Here is a 23,952-nt window from a genome sequence, read left to right as displayed (position 1 = left end):
TTTAAAGCACATATGACATCTTAGTGGCCACATATGACATCTTAGAAGCCAAAGCTAAGCCTTTTTTAATTTTATATTCTACCTTCCAATTTAGTGGTGTGGTGAGAACATTTCTGTAAAAAGTCAGGACTATTATAAAATGTATGTACTGCAATTGTACAACTGCTTTTTCTCACTATTTTCTGCCATAAGGGTGAAGGTTGCAAACTTTCTTTGGATCATGTACAGCACAGTGGCGTAGTGAATAGTGCTCTGGCCTTGCAGTGCTGGGTCTCTGGTTCAAATCCCAGCCAGGACACTATCTACACAGAGTTTGCATGTTCATCGCATGTCTGGGCGTGTTCCCTCTGGGCTCTCTGGTTTCCTCCCGCATCCAAAAAACATAATTGGCTCCCCCTAAAAACTGGCCCTATAATAAACATTTGACTATGGCAGGGATTAGCTTGTATGCCTAATATTTGCTTTAACAAGTTATGCCATATTACATCCATACAATTTGAAGGTATTCTACTTAGTAATGTATTTGTTACATAGTTTATAGTAAAATAAAGCTTGCACTAGTTATTTGCCCACCAACTGAACTCTTACAAGTGGGAGAATAAATAAAATCATTACTTTTCTCTTTTTATACTTGTAATTTATGACTTTATTAGGGGGATCAAGCTACATAACTGATTTACCACCTATGTTACTTTTTATTATTACAACTGTATTCGTTAAATATATGTTTGTTTACATTAATTCCTATGCTGCTATAAAACACTCTAGACCAATGTGCAAAAATCACATGTTGTGATGAGTGAAGCTATTCCAAATGTTAGTACTGCATCCAGTTCAATTGCTTCTGTGCAATTTTCAGACACTAGCACATTACATACCAGTCTCTGATAGCACAGGGAACCTACAGTGTGAAGGCTGTTAATTTGTGATGTTCTGTCTTCCTAACACTACTTAATTGTAATATCACAATCTATTCACTTCTAGCATAATTTATTCAACTGATGATCATAGCATCAAGTACACTTTTTAGAAAGGATTGTAATATAGATAAACAATTTTTACGCTTCATTGCACTGTAATTATGTTTTTATCATTGATATATGGTCATATATAAACCCATTTTCTACAATCAACATGCCTTTCCTTCTTCCTTTCTTGAGTTTAAAGGACCACTATTATATAAAAACATTACCTTGTAAAAAAGTAAAAAAGCAATACTAAAATGAACTGTAAATTACTTTTTATCCTAGGTTGCTGTCACTTACAGCTTTAATCTGATAGTTCCTAATCTTAGGATTTGGACTAGTCTATCTCCTCATGGGGATTTCTCAAGGTTTACGTTATTGTTTTTAAAGCATTGCATGAATGGCAGTAGCAAAGTACAAAAGCCAGAACAGCACGTTGCTACATGCTAATTTAAAGTGCCTTTTAAGCTGGCCATACACTAGGCCGATTCCCGCCAGATCGACAGCAGATTCGATCACTGGGATCGAATCTGCTTTCACATCGTTCCCGCTACACGCCGAATTTCGATCTATTTCGTACGATCCCGTCGATCGCTCCGTGCGGAAAATTACCGTCAATCGCCCACGGGTAGGGAGCGCGTCGCTAGCGGCGTTTCGAGTGCCCGACGACCGACGCAATAGAGTGGCAATACATTACCTGCTCCGCCGGCGTGACTCACCCCGGTCACCGCTGCTCCGTCTCCGCTCTGGTCTCCGGGTCCGTCATGCTTCACTTCTTCTAGCCCGGCTAGGGCGCTCTACTGTTTAAACTTCCTGCCAGGCAGGAAGAAGTGAAGCATGCAGGGGCCGGAGACTAGAGCGGAGATGGAGCAGCGGTGACCGGGGGCAGTCATGCCGGTGGAGCAGGTAATGTATGCGGGAGGGGGGGGGGAGCGGCGGCACCACCACCACCACCACAGATTGTGAATGGTTTCAGGCTGAAATCGGTTCACAATCTGTTTGCAGTAAAGGTAGCCATACGATCCCTCTCTGATCAGATTCGATCAGAGAGGGATCTATCTGTTGGTCAAATCTGATGGCAAATCGACCAGTGTATGGCTACCTTTACTCTGGGACAAATGTTAATCCTATATGTATGTGTACACATGTATTTTACATTTTTCAGGGTTTTTTTGTCAGTGTTCCTTTAAATGGATACTTTCAGTGCTTTAATAAAAGATGGAACACAAAATTAATTACAGCATAGTGAGGCTAATTTATTAAAAAATAGTATCCCTTCTCTTAATAACCTAATATCAATTGTATTTCAAATATAATTTCACCACTTATTGAGAAGATTCTTGACATTTTTGCAAATAATTACTTGTAGGGATAATATGCTAAATGATCTGCAAACCTACTTTTTGGAAGCAATTGGAGACTTACTAATTGACTTGTGCCATTTAAATTCTTAGTGGCGTCTTTAATAGAAAATTGTTTCCAGTTGTTATCCATGCTTTTGTTTAGTAATAATAATTGTTCAGAATTTACTGGAAATCCAAATTACTAACACATTTAAATAAAAAGCCTGTAAAGTACGAAATACATACTGTCTTTCATTAAAGTAAGGCTGGTTTACCAAGCCTTTTTAGACTGGCCTGAGTTCACTCCGAATACCAGATCAGTTTCTGATGATTCTCTTCTCCTCTAAGCCTCGTGTATTACAAGTAAAGGCTAATCAGTTGTAAAAGTTACTGTTTAGTCAATTACTCCCAATTTAACTTTCCAATATGTGCAGATTTCTGCCATGGATGTTTATAGTATTTTCTTTCAGTATATAATGAAAACCTAATCTTAAACCTTAAATTAAGTTGGAGTTAAACTTACATTTATTCAAATTTCAAACAGTAGTAGCAAAGATAGTGTGCAAAAATGAGCATTTGCTAATGGATATAAATTGTGACACCACAGTCCATATGCAATTAATTTGTTTCTCCTGAGTTTTCTCCCAGATGATATTTTTCCACCTATTTTCATACTTGTCAATAAAATGCATTTTAAACCCAGCAAGCAAGAAAAAGCTAAAAATAATGTTGATAGTCCCTTTTCAACTACTCTCTGGTACTTTTTCAATTGTAAGATGCTGAAACGTTATTTTGAAAAGAAGATGAAACATTATCTCTTGGGAGAAAAGTCAGGAGAAAAGTAAATTACATATGGCCCCACATTTCAACAGCCAATGGCCAAATTAAATACTTTCATCTGACCTAATTTGATGTCTGACATATCCCAAATTACATATGGCAACCTTTAGTAAACTGCCACACATGTTGCACAAATGTCTCACATGAAAACAAATAAGATAAAATAAAATGTAAACATCAATGGCAAATTAGGACAGAATAATGTTTTACAGTATGAAAACAAAAGTGGGTACAGACAATGATATGCACTGATTACGTGGCATAAAATATACCTGTTTCTGTTTGCTTAATATAATTTGGCAATTTTCAAGCATATATTTAGTCTAACAATTGAAATTACAATGAAGTGTTGGACAGAATGTGTTACATCTGGAAATGGATAAATACCAGGTAAGAGTTTCAGAGTATTGTGGAATGCAAAGATAAAAATACTACTATATCTGATTAATCCCATCATATTCTTTAACACTTTTGAGCAAGCTAGCACATTTTATGTGGTCCTTGCCAAAATCATCATGTAGTAAACCTAGAGCTCAGTAGATGCTACCATGTGTTAAAGGACAAATCTAACCTCATAAAAAAGTTAGATGCTCACCTAAAGAATTCTGGATCCCTTAGAGCAGTTTTTCAATCTTTTCACTAATTGTACCACTTTTATCACCTAATAATTTTCAAGTACCAACACTTTGACTGCTCAGTAGAGCAGACCCGATGGGGCACGGCTGTTTCCACCAGAATCCGAGTGGCGAGCCGCTACTGTGCATGTGGGCATGCTGCCAAGGAGATATTTTGGGGGGTCCCAGTGCTCGATCCTCTCTACTGGAAGGGGAAGTCTCTTTAAACCAGGTGAAAGGTGCACAGTGACAGTGCGTATACTTCAAATGCATGAAGTGAGCAGTGATGTCACTTCCTGTATAGGCACCGTCACTGTGCACTGTTCGCCTGGCTGTCTCTTCACTGCTGATCTGAGGTCTGAAATATGCCGCAGGGCAGCACAGCCAGGAGCTAGTGAGGGGGAGACAAACTTTTTGGAGGCAAGATGGGACCAGGAGAAGTGACAGGCAAACCTGGTGTGTACCACCTGGCTAACAGTAAAGTACCACTGGTGGTATGCGTACCACAGGTTGAAAAGCCCTGCCTTAGAGTCTTCCCATTCCTCTTGGCATCTCCTTATTCCCACACTGGGCCCCCTTTTATATCTCCTGGCAGCTGCATCTATGGGTCTCCTTGGATGTACTTGGCTCTCCGAGTATTTCGGAAGATGAGCAGCTCCATCCTGAGCACATGGGAGTTGGAACAGGGGGCCCAATGGTGGAATAAGTGGATGCAGAGAACAATAGGAAGGCTTTAAGGGGTCCAGAGCCTTCCCTCCTCTTAGGTGAGTATCTAACTTTTACACTGTTACACTGAAACTTTTTAACTGTTATAGTTATAATTTAAGGAGTGATACTACACATTGTTTCCTCAGTCAGTTTGGCAGATAGTTTGAGAAAAATGTTAAATTTAGTATCAAACATTTGATATATTGGTTAATGTATTTTTTTTAAATAAGTTGTTGGCCTTAGTAAAAAATGTATCCTTAAGACTAATGATATAATAAAAACGAAATCTGATCACTAAAATCCTGGCAGACACTTCTCCTTTTAAATAAATTCATACTTGCACTGCTATATTATGATATGACAAATTTAGACATGTGTTATGAATGATATGTGGTCTGTACATGATAATGATTTGACTACGCATCATGAAAAATGTTTCTCACAACAAATTTTTTTATTAGTTTTTATTTTGTAAGCATGAAAGAAAAAAAAAATAAGAGTGCCAACTGACAAAGAAAATAGATAATACATCATATGTACATTGTCATATGTCATTAATAAAACATCATTTATGTGATAGATGTCATTTGGACGTGAACCACAATTATCACAGTATACGTGCTTACATTGGTGCACAAGACACACTAATACATTTGAAAAATGAAAGAAAATCCAAGATAGACAATCCTATATACCCGAAAGACAAAAGCAAATATTCACTGAGATTTTTTTTAATGATTATGTTAATTTCAGAACCCCAAGCCAGGAGATCCAGACTGACATGTTAAACGACCCCAAGAGGCAACTTAGTTAGATTTGTTACTAAATTAAGCATATGTTATTAAAGTGGGCAGTGTTTTCAAGATCATTTTACCAGCAAAAATGTGACAAAGCAAAAGCGAGAGAAAAATATTGAAAAAAATCATAAATATAAATTCCTTTTATAATAACAAGCTACCTAAAATGTCAAACTGTATATATATATTTTTTTATTTTATATATTTATTTATTTATTTATTTATTTTTTTGCAATTTTCCATAGCAGTACATTCATAAAAAATACCCTGCCATAAAACTTACAATATCACATTTTAAACTAATTCAGTTTTTTTCATGTTCCCCCTTCCAATGTGAAGAAAGATAAAAACAAAATGAAAAAATAATAAAACAAAGAACTATGAGACCAATTTACTAAGGGTTTCTAGGAGAACTTGGTAAAACTGTTTAACCATTAGTAAATCACTTTTTGCAATACCCGCATTACTGGCAGTAAGTAATAAGAGAAAAATGTGGCACTTCTGAAAATCCCTGACAAATACAAAAATGCTTTTAGAGTGGTATGAAATTCAGACATACAGAATTTTTCTCTTTAATGCTCAAGTATTAAATGCTGGCAATTCTGGCACAAAATAAAATATATCAAAATAAATGTGAAACAATAGACTTTCTATAGCCAATGTATTCGAGGGATTCGCCATCTTTTACACATGGTGGTCTGATACCAGTTTTGTTATGCAGGAGATATTTGTTTAGTGTGGCTGCAATTACTTGAAAAGAATGTTTATGGTTAAAAGTAGCCAATTAAATCTAGTGTTTTGTACATTTTGTCATATCTGGATTATCATTTGATTTACTTAAGATTAATGAAACTGAAATGATAAATTTTATTTTTACGTAACGACGGCAGATGTATGATGTATCAATGAAACTTTTAAAAAAATCTCCAGCTAAACCACAAAAGCCACTATAAAAAAAGAAGCAATGGAAAATAACAAAAAAGAATTCTTGTTCCCGAGATGGGGACTGAATGTACTTAATTCAAGATATTTTTAGGATCCTTATATAACTTTCCCCCGTGATAAAATTAGCAGATTGTGAAGAGGTATTGTATGACAAAACATTTTCCTTCGATAAAGCAGCGTTGTAGTATATTTTGCTTTACTTTACACTCTGTATAAAACCTCAAAGTCTGCACTGCTCAGTTTGAAAAATACTTTCCTTTTGTTTAGGAACACAGTAATGAACACTTAATACCAAACCTACAGTTCTCCTAAATGTCGGCCATATTTAAAAAAAAAAGTAAAGAAAAAAAAATGTTATGCTGTTATATGCATAAAAAGCTGCCATTCCATTAAGAAAAGGAAATTCCAAGTAACACAAGACACCATATTTCCAGAACTGCTCAAGGAATATAACTTTGGGATGAGCTTTCTGAGTGCTCGATCAGAGTTTTGTATGAAACAATCATTTTACACTTGCGGGCCATGGCAGGGACAGTTAGCTTACCCTTGTCGACACCTCTGGCCGTTACGTTCCAAGTCATGTTCCATAACTCTTATGCTTCCTCCTTCAAAGCCTGATAGAGGAAGCATCAGAGTGATGTAAAACGCAACGTGGAATGCAATGGCCACAGACGGTGACAATGGTGAGTGATTGCTCCTGCCTTGACCCACAAGTGTAAAACTTTCATTTCATGCGAACCTAAGATCGAGCATTCAGAAGCTAGTCCCTAAAAATAACATCATTATGCTGCCATCACAAGTAAGGGTGATTTACTAAAGGAGTCATCCTTCTATGTGGCCCAATAAAGGGCTAGAATCATTCTGGTCAGTTAGTCATACATAAACTAGCAATTATGATCTTTAAAGGACCTTTCTTTAAGGTTGATGCTTGAAGTAAATACAGCTTCACTGGCAATGTTAAAATTGATGTTGGTTATTTCTCAATAAAACATAACGATGCTACTGCAAAAATCGCTTCAGTAAATCAACCCCACAGGGCTAAGAATACTGTTAATATGTTTTTTTTTTTTACTAGGTAACAGTTTAAAGACATATCACTTATTAAGTATGCCAAGGGGAATACGTAACTGTATGAATAACTGGTATTCAAGCTCTTCTTGGGGGAAAAAAAAGTAAATCATGAGTTTGCTCAGGTACAAACAAGCATGTTACATTCTTAGTTGCATTAATTCCTGGCCAAAAAGTGACCATAATCTGTTTAATAGTTCCTAGAAACTATACATTTCGATATAAAAACTAAATGATGGTGCTGCAGGTCTAACCCAGTTTAGCAGTTATCTAGTTAGCAGGTCGTCTGCTCATAGAGATTTCTGATTAACAGAACATTTTCCTATCATGCAAATCTTTACCAACACAGGAAGTAGACACCGTCTAACATTATAAAGCCACTTTTTGTCAATAAATTAGCTGGCTGCTGCATAATTAACTAATCTAATAGTCAAGTAATTGGCATTTCGTGGTTTTTATTTGTTAGTTTCCATATTACTTTCCATGTCAATGGAGAATTTGATGTTTAGGGAATTTTCTGCTCAGTTATACGATTAGCGATACATACTGAAGCAACAGGCGAGGCTCTCTGTGGTAAGATCCTAATATAGACCTGTTTAAAGATGGTTTCACTGACACTTGGCAAAATAAAATATACATTGATACATATACAGTTTCAAGACAATGAAGCATTTCTATTACCACATATGCATCAATATTTTAAGAAGTCATTTAAAGTCATGGAAGGGAGGTTATGTTGAAGAATAAAATGCTACATGGTCCTGTGTGTTTTGTTTTGGTGTGAAATGACAGATTTTTAGGTCAGCTCTCGTGTATACATGTGTGTATTTTAAATCATAACTTTTCCTTCCTTTTTCCTACAAAACTGTACCTGTTAGTGTTTGTATTAATTGTTTACAATTCTGTTTAAAATCAAATGCTGGTCAGTGGCTTGGCTATGCAGCAACAGTAATATCCCCATATTTTTTTTAAATAATGTACATTAATTGAACAATATTGTACAATACTCATCATTTTTTTTCTGGGTAAAGTTGTGAAATGCAGATTTTGATAAAATTTGTTATTAGTGAAACCTATTAGCATTTTACATCTCACGTAATGCACTTGAGGCCAAGCTGTAACAAAATTATACACCAACATCCTTTTTATTTCTATGCAAAAATTATTCGGTGCACAATCTCAAAAATGTGGGCAATATAACAAAAGGATTTCCAGAAATTAAATGTGTAGATGATAAACCTCCTCTGAGGGATTAGGAAGATAAAATGTAAATTAGGTGAATATAATAGCTTGAACCTTGTTTTCTTTGCAAATTTTATAAAGAACTAGTCTAACTAAAAAGTAATGGCACTGCTCTTAGAACATTATTAACAAAAAGTAATGAATGGCAGAATGACTAATAAATACATCACTAGCCGCAAGCCATATGCCTCTTCTGCGTTTACTATAAAATATTTAAATTCAAATAAATACTTTTATTTTTAAATAATTATTTTAATCCCTAGGCACATTTTTGGTAATTTTCAGCAACTGACCCATATTTTAACTTTTTTTCTAGCCTACAGCAGGCAACACAAAGAAAGGGTTATTACTTTGCCGCTGTTGTCCCTTCATACAGACCATTGCTGGATTAGTAGAATCTTAACTATATCAATCCAATACTCATGTAAAAAACTACCAAAATAATGTTAAGAAAACCTAAACACAAAAGCACACCCATGACTTTCACATTCAGTCAACATTGGTAAAAGGGGTTACCTCTAGGTTAATGCATACATAAATACTTTTCATCCATGCACAAAGACATAGCACAAAGACATTCCAAAACATGACAATGATTATGGATGGAAAGGGCCCAGAAGACTCTTGCCCAGATTATTCTGGAGGTGGTCTAAGTGAGAGAAAAGGCCATAATAGGGCATCTTGTACTATAAGGTGATGGTGATATGTAGGCAAAGCACAAATGGGAAAGACTTAATGTAGGTTTGTGATTTAGAACTGTGATGAACACATGCTAATTACAATGCAAACAATTAGTTAGAGAGGAGAAGGATACTTATTTTTTGGTTGCTTTCAGTTAACCATTGCTTGTCCACATATTCATCAAATAGGACATGGCAGGATTTGCCCTAGTGATATGTAGAATAATAATATGACTTTTGAACCCATTGCATGCCTTCATGACAACCTACTTGGACTATATTACCACCTGGATATCAGATGATGATAAAAAATTTCCTCCAGGCACTCAACCCTCCCCTCCCCAACAGCAGAAAAAAAAAAACAAAAAAAAAAACAATTACTAGTAATTCCGGCATCTATACATTTTAACAAAAAAGGCCCAAGTAGCATTCAGATTTGTCATTTCAAAAATAAAAGTAGTCAAACATTTATAATACATTGTTTAGGTACAGTTGCAAAGATGTCCCTGCATCCATGCCTGGTTCAACATGATGCCCCCTGGGTAAGAAACCTTAGATTCTTGCTTCTACCCATTAAAAGGAATGCTCCTACTGTTGCATTCCATCAGCAGGTAAGTGGAAATGGCAATGTCTTTGATTTCCTCTGTTCATTCTACATATATTTATATATATTTATATATTTACTATGCCAAAGTGTTTCTTTAGAAGCCCTGTATGTGGCAGTAGGCTTCCAGAGATGAGAAGAAAATGTACAAGAGCCATAGGAGGGTAAAGAGGGCTGTTGTGAGAAGCTTGGCAGTCCGTGGCCCACCTAGCTCACCACCAATTTCAGGTCGCCGTCTGTAGAGCAAGACACCAATGTTTATGAATGCGAATATGGTGAAAAGAGTGACAGAGAAAGCCAGGGTGCCAGGGTTAACTCTAAACTCCTGTCCTTGGGCTGCATGGTAAATGGCAGCAATGGACCAGGCTACTCCAATCCCCAGGAACACATTCACTGCGTTGCTACCGGTGACATTACCTATAGAGGCATCGGCATACTGATCCTGAGTAGCTGCCACTTTGCTTGCAAATGTATCTGTGGAAAAAAAGGAGACATCATTAGCTATGTCCTCAGAAGAAAAATGACAAGCTTTATGTAAAAGTGCTCCAGAATCTTCTATTGGCTTTTACAGTTCTAGACTGAAAAATAGAAAGTAAAACTAAAAGGGAACCTGAGAAAAGAATTGTTTCAGGTTCCACACCATTACCTGGGGCTTTCTTTAGCCTCCTTGAGGTGTTTTGTCCCTCACCTTTTCCCCGGGTGGCTCCTGTCACTTGCAATTCAGCCCGAAAGCCTGGCCAAGTCACGTCCGAACGCCTGGCCTGGGAGCGTTCTGCGTCTGCGCAGTAGTACTGTGCAAGTGCAGAACGATCCCACTCAGCTGTGAGAGCGAGACAGGGGAGCGCGACCTGGCTGATCCACGCTTGCGCAATGAAGCCCAACTCGGCCAGTCTTTCGGGGTGAATTGCAAGTGACAGGAGCCACCTGGGGAGACAGCGAGGGACGAGCAGGGTCTTAAGGAAGCCCCAGGTAAGTACGGTACCTGAGACGCTTCTCATCTGAGGTACACTTTAAAGAGGAAGCATAACGACATATAGTAGAATGTAATAAATTATTTAGGGTACCAAATTTTGCTTTAATTATACTGGTTTCCCTATCAGAAACACTTTCTATGAGCACATATTTCTGCTATGTTGTATGTTCTCCCACCCTCCCAGTTATGCTTAGCTTAGACTATGAAGTCACAGCATTCTGCCCCAGAGGATGCAGAGTGACCAGGTGTTGTTGATTCTGTTCACTTAACAACAAATATCCCACAATAATGCACCTTGCCAACAGTAAATATGTCACCATCTGTGATAGATCTTAGTACATAAATCAGGGTGAAGAAAGATTTTACAATAGAAAAAAAAAGACCAAATAATGTAATACTGTAAATAACAGGCAGTTTTATTAATTAGGTTATATGCAGCAAAGCCCCTCTTGTTTATTCTTAGATGCAAGAATAATGGATCTTTTTGACTTTTTATGTCAAGACTAAGTTTTCTTTTAAAGCAACCTGCAAATTCAGTGTAAATTCCACATGAAATGTATAGTCTTCTAATATAAAGTTATAACAACCTTGCAGAAAAGGTCCTTAGAGCTTTCTCTACTTGAAATAGGGCCGCATCCCATTTCTGCAAGTCGGTGAGACTACATGCTGGAAGCTAGTGGACATGGGGCTCCATGAAGGATTTGGAAGAAAAAGACCCTGCAGATTGTTATGAAAAATTCAGAAGACTATCGATTGAATGTCAAATTTAAACTAAGTGTCCTCTTTAAAGGATACCTGAGATGAAGCTAATGCCCTTATTTATACTTATCTGGGGCTTCCTCCAGCTCCATGAGTTGCATGGGCTCCCTTGCCATGCTCTCTGGCCACTCCGTTGTCTTCTAGTTACCCCCAGTATAATTTGCCTAGGCGCGGCCAGTCGTACAGTTTAGCACATGCCCGGCTGCGTGTGTGTCCCTGACACACTCCCGTGCCTGGAATCGTTCTGCACCTGTGCAGTACTACTGTGAGCTGTGCATGTACCAAAGAGAGAGGCCGGCCGCATTACCTGAGGGAATTAGAAGATAACTGAGCTGTTGGAGAGGACGGCAAGGGAGCCCACACACCTCATGGGGCAGGAGGAAGCCCCAGGTAAGTATAAATAAGGGCATTAGCATCATCTCAGGTTATCTTTAAGCACTAGTGATTAATCAGATCAGGTGCAGGTGGCGAAGGCTATGTTTACACTGGGGTGTTGTGTAATTGATACAGTGAGCATCCAAAACATTCTGGAGGGTAGATTCAGCCATGATCGTCTAGATTATAAGTACATAGCTTTTAAAAACTAAAATGTGGATCACAGCCTTACAGTTTTGGCCTTACAGCGAGAAGGCCAGAAAATACATTCATCTTTCAGGAATCATTTAATTTCTAACACTGGCCACAGCGCAGTGACCACTTCGCACATTGGCCGGCCAGAACCCGAAGTGGCCAGCCAGAACGCGAAGTGGCCAAACTTCAGGTTCTGGCCGTAACATATATACTAAATACAAGCTATTTTATTATTATTAGTTAGTATTTACAGTGCTGCCCATAATTATTCATACACCTGTAAAATTTTGACTCAAAGTTACTCAATTCAATAGCAAGTAATTCAACTAGCAAGTAATTTTTTGAAGGGAAATAACATAGGTGTCTCCCAAAAGATAATAAAACGATGTACAACAGGCATTAATTATGGGAAAAAAACATAATGATGCTCAGCTTTTATTTATATTTGAGCAAAAAGTGTCCAGTCCCAAATTATTCATACCCTTCACAAACTGTCACAGTCTGTGGGAAAATGCAAAGTTCTATACCATTCCAAATAGTCCAAGCTGTTCTAAAGCATCCTAATTATGTAGATTAATTGGGAACAGCTATTTTAATCAACCTTAACAGGTGAAAAACAGCAGCTCTCTGCAGTTATTTTGTGGACAGTCATGGCTAAGACGAGCTCAGTGAGGACCTGTGGATGCGCATTGTGGCTGCTCACAAGCCAGGAAAGGGCTATAAGGACATTTCTAAATGTTTTCAAATTCCAGTGGCTACAGTGCAAAGTATTATTAAAAAATACAAGATGTTTCGCACTGTGGAAAATTCATAGGACGTGGTTAGAAACCAAAAGAGTGGTGAAAAAGAATCCAAGGATCACCACCAAAGCCATCCTGATTAATCTGGGATCTGCTGGTGGCAATGTCTCAAGGCAGACAACCCAACGGACATTGCACACTGCTAGGTTCCGGGGAAGCAGACCAAGGAGGGTGCCACTTCTCCAGATAAGGCACACAAAAGCTCACTTGGCCTTTGCAAATGCTCATCTGGACAAAGAAGAAGGTTTTTGGTCTTCTGTATTATAGTCAGATGAAACAAAAAATGTAATTGTTTGGTCACAATGATGTTTCCTTCATTTGGTGTAAGAAAGGAGAAGCCTTCAACCCAAAGAACACCAAACCCACTGTCAAACATGGTGGTGGGAACCTAATGCTTTGGGGGTGTTTTTCAGCCAATGGACCAGGGAACCTAATCACAGTAAATGGCACCATGAAGTAAAGGGCAATACATGAGGATTCTTAATGACAACATCAGGCAGTCTGCAGAGAAACTTGGCCTTGGGCACCAGTGGACATTTCAGCATGTCAATGACCCAAAACAGCAAAAGTGGTAAAGAAATGGTTAGCAGACAACACAATTAACATTTTAGAGTGGCAAGGCCAGAGTCCTGACTAGAATCCAATTGAGAATCTGTGGAGGGAGCTAAAGATCAGGGTGATGGCAAGAAGATTCTCCAGCCTGAAAGATTTTGAGCTCATTGCTAAAAATGAATGGGCAAAAATACCTGTGTAGACATGCAAAAAGCTGGTCTTCAATTATAGGAAGCGTTTGATTGCTGTAATAGCCAATAAAGGCTTTTCTATTGATTATTGAGGGCAGCACTGTATATAGTGCCAACATCTTCCACAGTGCTTTACAGAGTATATGGTCTTGTCACTGTGCCTCAGAGGGGCTCACAGTCTAATCCCTACCATAATCATATGTCCATTGTAGTCTATGGTCAATTTAGGGGGGAGGGCTTAACTTATTTGTATGTTTTTAGGATGTGGGAGGAAACCTGGGTGCTCAGAGGAAACCTACACAGACACAGCAAGAATATACAAAGCCGTACAGATAGCTGAGATTTGAATCTGACCCACTGCTGCAAGGCGAGACTGCTATCTACTACGCCACCGTGCTGCCAATTTTTCAACTGTGACTAGTTAACACTTAATCTGTTTTTCAAGAACTCAAAATGGTAACAGTTTAACTTGTATTTTGCTACAAAGATCATTATGTATTTCATGGGCAATACAGACTAAAATGAAAATGTCTATTTTCTTGTTATGGGCTCATATGCTGTTTCGCCTGATTTAATGTACTTGTCATCAACTGAATTTTCCAGTTGTGTGCTCTAAACTGCATTCTGAAATAAACAGTTCTTGTAAAATAGTCTTCAACAAATGTGGCGCTTTTCTAACCTATAATAAACCCTTGTATCAATTATATCTGAGTCACCACAGCCTGTACTAAAATATTATTGAGATGCTGCTAATAGGAATATATACTGTAGATATAATCAGTGTTCACAATTTAATATCGCATACCTACCTCAGCAGAGTCATCTTTTTTTTTTTTTTTGCATCATGGCCACAACAGTTAAATATAACAAATGGAATAACTAAATTACATACAATGGTGGTGCGTTACTAGAACTCGTGCTTTCCACTTCGCTACAACTCAGAGGGCAAATAGTATTTAATGCCGGGATCTAAGCGGCAGTAGGGTGGGACAATACATATGTATATAGAATGGTAAGTATTGTGGTTCTATTTAGTCACCCCCTTAAAGTGACACTGAAGTGAAAATAACTTATGATGTAATGATTTGTATGTATAGTACTGATAATTAATAGGTTAACATTGGTAGCAAAGAAAATAGTCTTATATTTTACCTTCTAGATTTCTATCTATCTATCTATCTATCTATCTATCTATCTATCTATCTATCTATCTATCTATCTATCTATCTATCTATATATATATATGACATTGCATAATTCTCTAATATTTGCAATCACACGCCACACTCTGTATTTTAAACAATAACAAGCAGAACTAATGACCTTTTCAACTTTCCAGGAGTACAAATGTTATCTAAATCCGTCTCTGACTTCTTTGATGTATAAATATTCCAGAAAGCAATGACCAAATAGGTCCTGGAGCTCAGAGAAGCTCTTTTGTATAGGTAACAACTGAAGTTTCTTAACTCTTCCTGTACTGGAAACAATATCTGTGCTGCTAATGTTCTATTCCTTAGCTGTACTACACATACAAATAATTTTAAAGTTTATTTTCACTTCAGATTCCCTTTAAAAAGAGGGTTAGCTAAAATGCCAAACCCACCCAGGTAAATAAGTAGATGGTAAAATGTTTTGCTTTTTACTCTGTTGTTTCACTATGCATTTCTTGCTTTATTGAGGATGGTTTACTTATGCATAGCTGCACTTTTCCTTTAAGCTGGCTGAAGTAATTCCAGTGAAATCAGAAAAATGGCGACGTACTATCAATCAGTTAATTCTCAGTACACTTCTGGCAGATGTTAAGTTGTGCTGCAAGCTGGTGGTTGATTGGTAGTAATCTACATGAGAAAACAGAAATCTCTGACACAGCTAACAGCCTCAGACATAATAATAGCATACCTCTGTAGCACAACAAAGCTTGTATTTCCTGCATGTGAGGTAAAAGGGCAGCCTTGACATTTCCCATTATTTGACAGCGTTATCCAGCCAAACATACAGTACAGAGATCTACCATGAGCTCCCGATATAAAGATTAGGATAGAAGCCTGGTCGTGTTTAATAAACTCACATGACCTCTTTCTTTTTTTGATGTGCAATACAAAGCGCTGTGTGTGTTACAAGCATAGGAAAAAAATGTAACAGTCTTTGAATTAGCTGTGATCATTCTCCCCATGATTATCACTAAATGTTCTTACTTAGAAGCATAATAGAAAATAATGGAATCAAAACCCTCTTGATTCCACAGGAGAATTGTATAACCATGTTACAATGATAATGGTAATTCCACTGTTCATCCCCCCCACCTTTTGCAAACATACACATTTTTTCCCATCTTTCAGCAGTTAGATACAGGAATACATGTAATTTCTTTTTTTTTTTGCTGCACAGGGATTTAGAAGCTACAATATAAATGATAATGATACGAACACTTAGCGTTGATGCACTAAACTTTCTTAATGCCTTTAATGCCTATTTTATCTCATATTTTAACATTTTTGGAGGCTTCAACTTATTTATTGACTCACTAATGGTGAACACTGGTGGGAAAATATGTGTGTTCTTTTTTTTGTCTAATTAAATCTTACATGCAAAATCAGGTACAGGTGTAAACTCACAATAAAAGCACAGCCTAGTGTGGGTGAATAGTAAAATAAATTGTTTAGATCTGTTTGTTTTAAATTTACAGTAATTACATGTGAAATTCAAAAAACTCACCCAAAAACTATACAGGGGTTTCTTGCCAAAGACTGTGTAATTCCCATCCCAGCTGTAGAACTTGGAAACAAGCAAAGAGAGACCCTGGGAGCTTGGAAGTCCCTCCTGATCTATTTGCCTCTCAGCACTTATCAGTAAGGGAAGTGTGTGTATGTGTGGGGGGGATTCCTTTGCAAAATTCTTTTTAAAAGCACTTCCTAGAAAGGACTTTTACAATGGTGCCGGAAAGGTCGTCTCCTCCTATGCACACTATTCTGACAATTTGTTTGTGCTACTTTTATCTGGGGGAGTGCTTTTGAAAATAAAGGAATTCCGGAGAATCCCCTGTGAGGCAATGAAATTGGCTCCTGACCGGCTCAGAGAGCTCTGCCATCATACTTTTGGCAGGGGGAGTGATCTGTGGCGGGGGCAGAACGGTGCAATCAGGGAGAGCAGTGGGACCATGCGGCAGAGATGTTGAAATCTACGTTCCGTCAGAACCGCACAGCCATCAACAGGACGTAGATTTCAACTAGTGCGGTCCGGAAAAGGTTAAAGTTACTGCCTCACAAGACAATGTAACATAAACATTAAGGGAGCTGCTGCACACAGAAAGGTGAATTATGTAGTGATGTTTTGTGTTGCAGCAACAAGGGTGGGAGTGGGTGCCACACTGAAGAGCCAATTGATGATGAGAGGGACGGAAATGATGACTGAGAAAAAAAATACCATAAAAGGCACTAATGGCACGGAGCAAGAAGGTGTCAAAAATTTGTAATTAAAAGTCTGGCTTATCCACGGTAATATGTGGTATCTATATCTTAAAGTTGGCTTATACCCTTTGAATCGAGGGAAATCTGATGGCATTACTTGAATGACCTAGGCATCTTAACAGCCATGACAGCTAGTGATGGTCATGTCTAGGAGAACTCATGGAGAAGCATGTGATCAGTTTGGTCAGGTGATACAAATGTAAAGGTGCCCATTAACGGTAGGGCTGATCGGAACAGCTGAATTCCAACTTCGCCGAAATTCGGTGTACCGCATGCGAAAACCGAATTTCGTGTTCCGAGTGCATTCCTATTGAATTCAATAGTGCCAACTTCCGCGGTTAATTGTAAAGCCCCCATAGATGCTATCATCACCAAATTTGGCATGTATATATTAAGCAGATGTGTAGGAACAAGCTAAAAAAATTGTGAAAAGACCTTATAGTTTTTGAGCAAATCGATTTCAAAGTTTCATAGGAAAAATGTTTTTTAAACTGTGTAAAATGACACTGCTGCAGTACAGGTTACTGCATTCCGAGTTCTGTATACATATGGTATACATTTCATGAAAACAGACAGCGTGGGGACCCCCCTCCCAAGCCTCCTTAACCCCTTGTCCCCCATGCAGGCTGGGATAGTCAGAATGTGGAGTCCCGGCCACATGGAGTTTCGCACCCTGAGCCATACCAGTCCGCACGGTCCATGGTATGGGGTGGCTCTGGAGGAGAGGGGTGGCCAAGCCTCCCCCTCTCCCCCAGAGCCCTTGTCCAATCCATGGACAAGGGGCTCTTCCCCACCTCCGGTGCCCCAGGTGGAGGTGGGGGCCGCCGACGTCCTGGGGGGGGCGTTTATGGTGCCATCCGGGGGACCCCTTTAACAAGCGGATCCCCAGGAGAAAGGAGTATAGGGGTACACAGTACCCCTTACCCATTTCCACAAAGAGTTAAAAAAAGAAATAAAAACACGACAACGAAAAAAAGTCTTTTATTGTTCTAGATTAACTAGGGATACTTACCTTGCGATAATCCCACGCCAGTATCCTCAGGAGTGGTCCCACGCCAATATCCTCTCAGGACATCCCACCACCCTCCCACATCGATGAACTCCTGCCACTGAATGGTCACAGTCAGCCTCTGCATCTGTATAGCAGAGGCTGGGAACACGAACAAATGGCCACTTTGAAATCCCTGATCGCTAGAGGCCACACTAGAGTTGCAAAACCAGCCATTTTTCACATAGATGGTGGGTTCAGGTGACCAGAGCAGGAGGTGCGCTGGTCCCCTGGACCCACCCATTCATGTGAAATAATGCTTATTCTGACACTCTGAGGTAGCCTCTGGGGAACGGGGATTCCCTAGCAGCCATTTTGTATGTGGCACTGTTTGACGAAAATTCTTGTTTCAGAAAACAATTTTCGTGTTTCCAGCTTATGCAATGCAGATTGCAGAGGCTGTCTACAGCCATTCAGCCCTGGGAGTTGGGCCGGTGCGTGGGACATCCTAAGAAGATACTGGTGTGGGACCACTTCTGAGGATACTGGCGTGGGATTATCGCAAGGTAAGTATCCCTGGTTAATTTAGAATAATAAAGGACTTTTTTTCATTGTCGTGTTTTTATTTCTTTTTTAACTCTTTGTGCAAATAGGTAAGGGGTACTATATACTGCTATACCCTTTTCCCCTGGGGAGGACATCTGTGGATCCGCTTGTTAAAGGGGAAGTGGTCCCACACAGGGGCGTTCCTACCACAGAGCGCAGGGGGCGTGGTGCACCGGGTGACTGTAAGCGAGGGGGTGTCGCCACGCCCCCCTCCCCCCCCGCAGCGGCAGAGCAGGATGGAAGCTGCTCTGCTCTGCTTAATGTACATGCCAAATTTGGTGATGATAGTATGTACGGGGGCTTCACAATTAACCGCGGAATTTGGCACTATTGGCGTCAATGGAAATTCGAATTCGATACTCGGAACTGCCAAATTCCGATGCCAAACTCGAAATTCGGAATCCAAGAGCTCAGCCCTAATTAACAGTACAATTTTTTCACCAAATACGATCTTTTGATGCGATTTTTCCAGTCAAATTGTATAGAAAATGTGCTGTTTACGAAGGCAATCGATATGAACGATTCTTTGGTCAATTGCTAAATAGAATAAAATCAATCCAGAAAGTTGGATTTTATGATTAAATTTGAAGATATAATCGTTCAGTAAATGTGAAAAATCGATAATTGCCTTCTGATTAGTTACGATCGTCCAAATTGCATCGAAAGATCACATTTAGTGAAAAATTGTACTGTTATTGGGCACCTTCGGTCTCTGATTTGCTAGTCATGATCAAGCAGGATGTGTTTACAGCAAATCTGACCTTTGCAAATCGATCAGCTGACCAAACAAATCACATGCTTCTCCATGAACTCTCCTAGACAGGACCATCACTAATAACAGCTTCAGGACAGTCAAGTGAGTGGCATAAAGTATTTTATTTTACCAAAGACTTTGAGTACAGGTTTGCTTTAAAGGAAACCTAAAGGCAAGAAAAAGAAGAGATTAATTTCCGTGGGGCTTCTACCAGCCCCCTGCAGTCATCCTGAGCCATCCCGGGTCCTCAACGATCCTCCGTTCCCCTACCACGCGTTAGTTTCGTTTTTGCCAATTCGAAGTCGGCGGGCTACTAGGCCTGCGCAGCCCTGGTCACGCGTATCCTTCTTTGCCTTCCCGTCTGCAATAGCGCCCTGCGCAGGGAAGTGAAACTCATTTATTTTCCTTGCCCTTTAGGTTTCCTTTAATCCCAAGCATTACAAACTGCAGTATTAACTGGCAAACCGAGTGATACATCTGCCAAACTTAAATAAGTTTACAGACATCAGGCTTGCCACTTAATTCCATAAATTTCAGTTTAACCTATTAAATCCGCTTGAATGCTTTGGCTTAGCCTATTTCATAACATATGTTTGGCCAGCACTATTGCATACTATCTGACGATAATTAACTCATTGGGGAACCAGTCAGCTTTAAGGATGTAGATTTTGTATTTTGGCTTTATAATGTCATTAAAATATTTTGTGTCCGGCAACTCTAGAACAGACTTGAATTCCTGCCCTATAGCTTATAAAGATGTCTCCCAGATACTGGTATTTCCTGACTGCCTACAAGCACAGCTGCCAGTTTCTTAGCTCATGCTGTTGGCTGCTACATTTCAGTACAAACCACCCAATATGTTATTTCCAGTATAGAAAGAGAGGAAAAGAACAATAAAAAAAATGGGGTGACATGAATAACATTCCAAGCCTACATTAGGGTGTTACTTGGTGAAAATGAACATTCAAGTAGCCATTAGACTTAAAGAGAATCTGTACTCTAAAATTCTTACAATAAAAAGCATACCATTCTATTCATTATGTTCTCCTGGGCCCCTCTGTGCTGTTTCTGCCACTCCCTGCTGCAATCCTGGCTTGTAATTGCCATTTTTATGCAGGGTTTACAAACAAAAGACATAGCAAGTGATAGGCTGAGAGTAGCTCGGTGTGTGAGTCATACAGAGTGTGCAGGGAGCCTGGAGAGGATGTGTATAGCTTCTATCCAATCACAAGCAGCACAGCACATTCCAGCCTGACTGCCTCAGCCCAACAGACCCGACAGAGGAGAGAAGATTAGATTATATAACAGAGATAATACAGCCACCATGCAACTAGGAAAGGCTGCAGTTAGACAGAGCACATTAGAACAGGTGTAGGAACTTATAGAATAAAAGAAATAAGGATGAAAATTTTGTTACAGAGTCTCTTTAAGTATTATAAGATACTGTATCATTCATCCACCAGTCTAAGCCAGCCTGTATAAGAATGATTATACATTACTAGAGATTATATTTATATGATTCAGCTCCTGTATAGAACCGTAAAACCAGGATGCTCTGGTGATGGAAATTAATACAGCCTCACATTATTATGTGCAGTTGCTGTGTTAGCGCACTCATAGACACACACACACACACACACACACACACACACACACACACACACACACGCTGAACATTGTAATTCTCATTTTTACTTGTACATAAATTGTTATAGGCTACGTTCACAGTGGGGAGTGTTCTTGCATTCCCTGCAAAAACAAACATGAAATGCAACGGAGGGGAAAAGTCACAACTTACGTTATGCATGCAGACCAGCGCATACAGTGAAGCATAAAGTACTTAGCAATGCGATTATATGGTCAAATGCAAAGCACTACAACTCACCACAGTGAATGTAGTCATAGGGTTAGTTTTTGGAAGTCTCACTGCCCTTGATGGCCACAGAGAATTGGTACTGCATGATGACACTTGAATTTAAGGAGGACATTTAAGTAAGAAGGTAGCTCAAAATAATATCCCTATTTAACTCAAGAGATATTGGACTCTTGGGATCCCTTTCAGACGTCTTTACGGCCAGTTTTCTTTCTGTGAAAGTCTCTCTTATTGATGGTGATTATTATTTAGAAGCTGTGTTTATATGAAGCTGCTGCAGTGTTCAGCTAAATCAGGAAGTACTTGGAGGACTGATCTGGCTCTACTGTGCAGCAACATGCTCTACCTGTGTTCATGCATGGCCTTGATTGTTTCAGAACTCAATTACTGTCCCTATATACTGCTATTAATCTTTCTAGCCAGCTATTGTCTACACTTAAATGACAACTACTGTGTAATTTAAGATGCATACATATAAAATGTACATTTCTCCCAGAGTGAAATGCTCTATAATTTCCTATTGCTTTCTATGTTGCTGTCGCTTACAGTAGGTAATAAAAAGCTGACAGATCTGACTTATCTTGTACTAGTTTATCTCCTCATGAGGGGTTGTCAGTATTAACTTCATTCTTTATCAAGGCATTCCATGAAAATAATCTATACAAAGATGCAAGCCTCTCTAATCGCAGCAGACTATTCTGGCAGTTGGATTAAGCAACTGGCGTTGAGTAAGTGCATGTGTAAATAAAGAAGTACCTGAGAATCCCCCATCAGGAGATGGACTAGTCCAAAACCTATCAGACCTGTTAGATTTTCGCTACCGCCTGTAAGTGACAGCAACATAGGAAAAAAATTGTAGTGCATTTTACTCTGGGAGAAATCTACATTTTATATGCATGTATTTTAAATTGTACAATTGTTCAGGATAGTTGTCCTTTAACTAACTGATGCCTTCTGCTACTGCTTTCTTTTAAGCTGCTGAGGATGTCAAGGAATCCTACCTCGTTGTTCTTCAGAAAAATGTGAAGTTTACTCTAAATGAGGATCTGAGGGACAAGTTGCTTTTGAAAGTTAAGATTCACTTTAAGCAGTAGTGTAGACATCAGAGCCATTAGCGATGAAATGCACACTGATTGAAGGACACGGAACATCAACCAAGAACATGTGACACAAAAGCACAGTTCTATGAGCAGAGGAAATAAAGAGACTGTCATGAGTAGAGGGAGAAAAGAAAGATCTAATTCACAACACTGAGCTGTGAAGGGAGCTGCGCACTTATTTAAAAACATGCAGAAAAGGATGCTAAGAAAATAAAATGTTCTATTAAAAGTTGTTCTTTGCACAGAGTGAATCCATAAAAAAGTCAGTATTCATTGCTAGATCCTTGTTTTGTATTTGTGGTGGCTCCTAAGAACAACCGATTATCACCTTGTTATTTAGCATTACTTTGTCTGCGGATAATGACAACAAATACTGTACAATGTTCTGTGATTTAAGACTGTTAGACATACTTTGCCTGAAGACAACATGGCGTCAGTATAAAGTCAGGGATCTGACAAAGAAGCGCTTGCCCTGACTGACTGGGCCAATTGTTAGCTCCAAAGTAGAAAAAAGTAACTAATCCTAGATAAGGGAGCAACTAACAATCAGTAAGCTAATGATTGAAGAATGAGAATTCATCATTTCTATGACTATTTGATAAGTTTTCTTTTTACATCTTAACTCCACCTCTAAACCCACCACTGTTTAACACCTAAGGTTTTTAAAGTGAGCCTTTTATTTTTTTTCACATATAACTGGGGAATCTCAAAAAAGTATAAAATCAATACAACTATTAGTTATAGGCATGTGCAGATAAACTGTGACAGTAGAGCCCGGAGGACGTCCGATGACGTCAGAGCGCCGGCGTGGGACGCAGAAGTTCCAGGCCTTGGAACGCAGAAGAGCCCGACCTGGCAGCCGGCCTGGCCAGGTCGGGCGCGCCACCGGAGACCACCGGGAGCCTGCGGAGCGGCTGCGAGGGCACCTCCTGCCTGCCACGGGTTGGAGGAAGCCCCAGGTAAGTGGAAATTGATTTTGATTTTTTACCCACCCTCCCTGAACCTTTCCTTTAAACAGACAAAAGCAGGGAGAAATATGCAAGGTGAGATCTGGGACAGAGAGGGTTAAGTTACTTGTATTGCAGCCTCTTGCTATTGCGCTGCATGCTGCGTTCCATATTTCCGACACTTACTCCTTCACAACTGGTACTTCAGGTGCGAAGGAGGAGGTGTCAAAAAGCTGGAGAACAGTGGAGGCAATACAGGTAACTTAAAGTGGATCCGAGATGAACTTTTACTCATTGCATAATTGTGTTCCTTTCCTATTGTTTATAGCGCATTCCTCAAGCCAAATACTTTTTTGTTTTTGTTTTAATGCTCTAATTCCCTATAAACTAAATAAGCCACTCCCACAGGTTTTCAGAGAGCCAAGGCACTTTCAGACAGTAGCAAGGGCTCATGGGAGCTCAGTCTGGGCAGGAGGAGGGGGAGATATTACTAGCCAGAGATTTTAGAGGCAGAGGGGAAGAGGGAGGAGGAGGGGGGATTAGGTTTCTTTGCTCAAGATGCAGAT

The 23,952-nt window shown here is 39.2% G+C and overlaps 1 protein-coding gene across 12 annotated transcripts in view; it reads right to left on the bottom strand.

Moving 5' to 3' along the window:
- SLC8A1 (solute carrier family 8 member A1) overlaps positions 1 to 23,952 on the bottom strand; it is a 776,612-nt gene that overhangs the window by 133,500 nt on the left and 619,160 nt on the right. For 8 of the 12 annotated variants that reach the window (XM_068232265.1, XM_068232264.1, XM_068232266.1 and 5 more), the window contains one exon: positions 10,224 to 10,280. In XM_068232265.1, coding sequence (XP_068088366.1) covers positions 10,224 to 10,280 — 57 coding nt within the window. Of the gene's footprint in view, positions 1 to 4,951; positions 10,281 to 23,952 lie in introns of those variants that run through there. The other 4 variants (XM_068232268.1, XM_068232272.1, XM_068232269.1 and 1 more) reach the window with 1 other exon arrangement.

Source organism: Hyperolius riggenbachi, chromosome 4 (assembly GCF_040937935.1).
Source record: "Hyperolius riggenbachi isolate aHypRig1 chromosome 4, aHypRig1.pri, whole genome shotgun sequence".
NCBI lineage: Eukaryota > Metazoa > Chordata > Amphibia > Anura > Hyperoliidae > Hyperolius > Hyperolius riggenbachi.
Note: the sequence above shows the minus strand (reverse complement) of the source record. Positions and strands in the feature narration are given on the sequence as shown.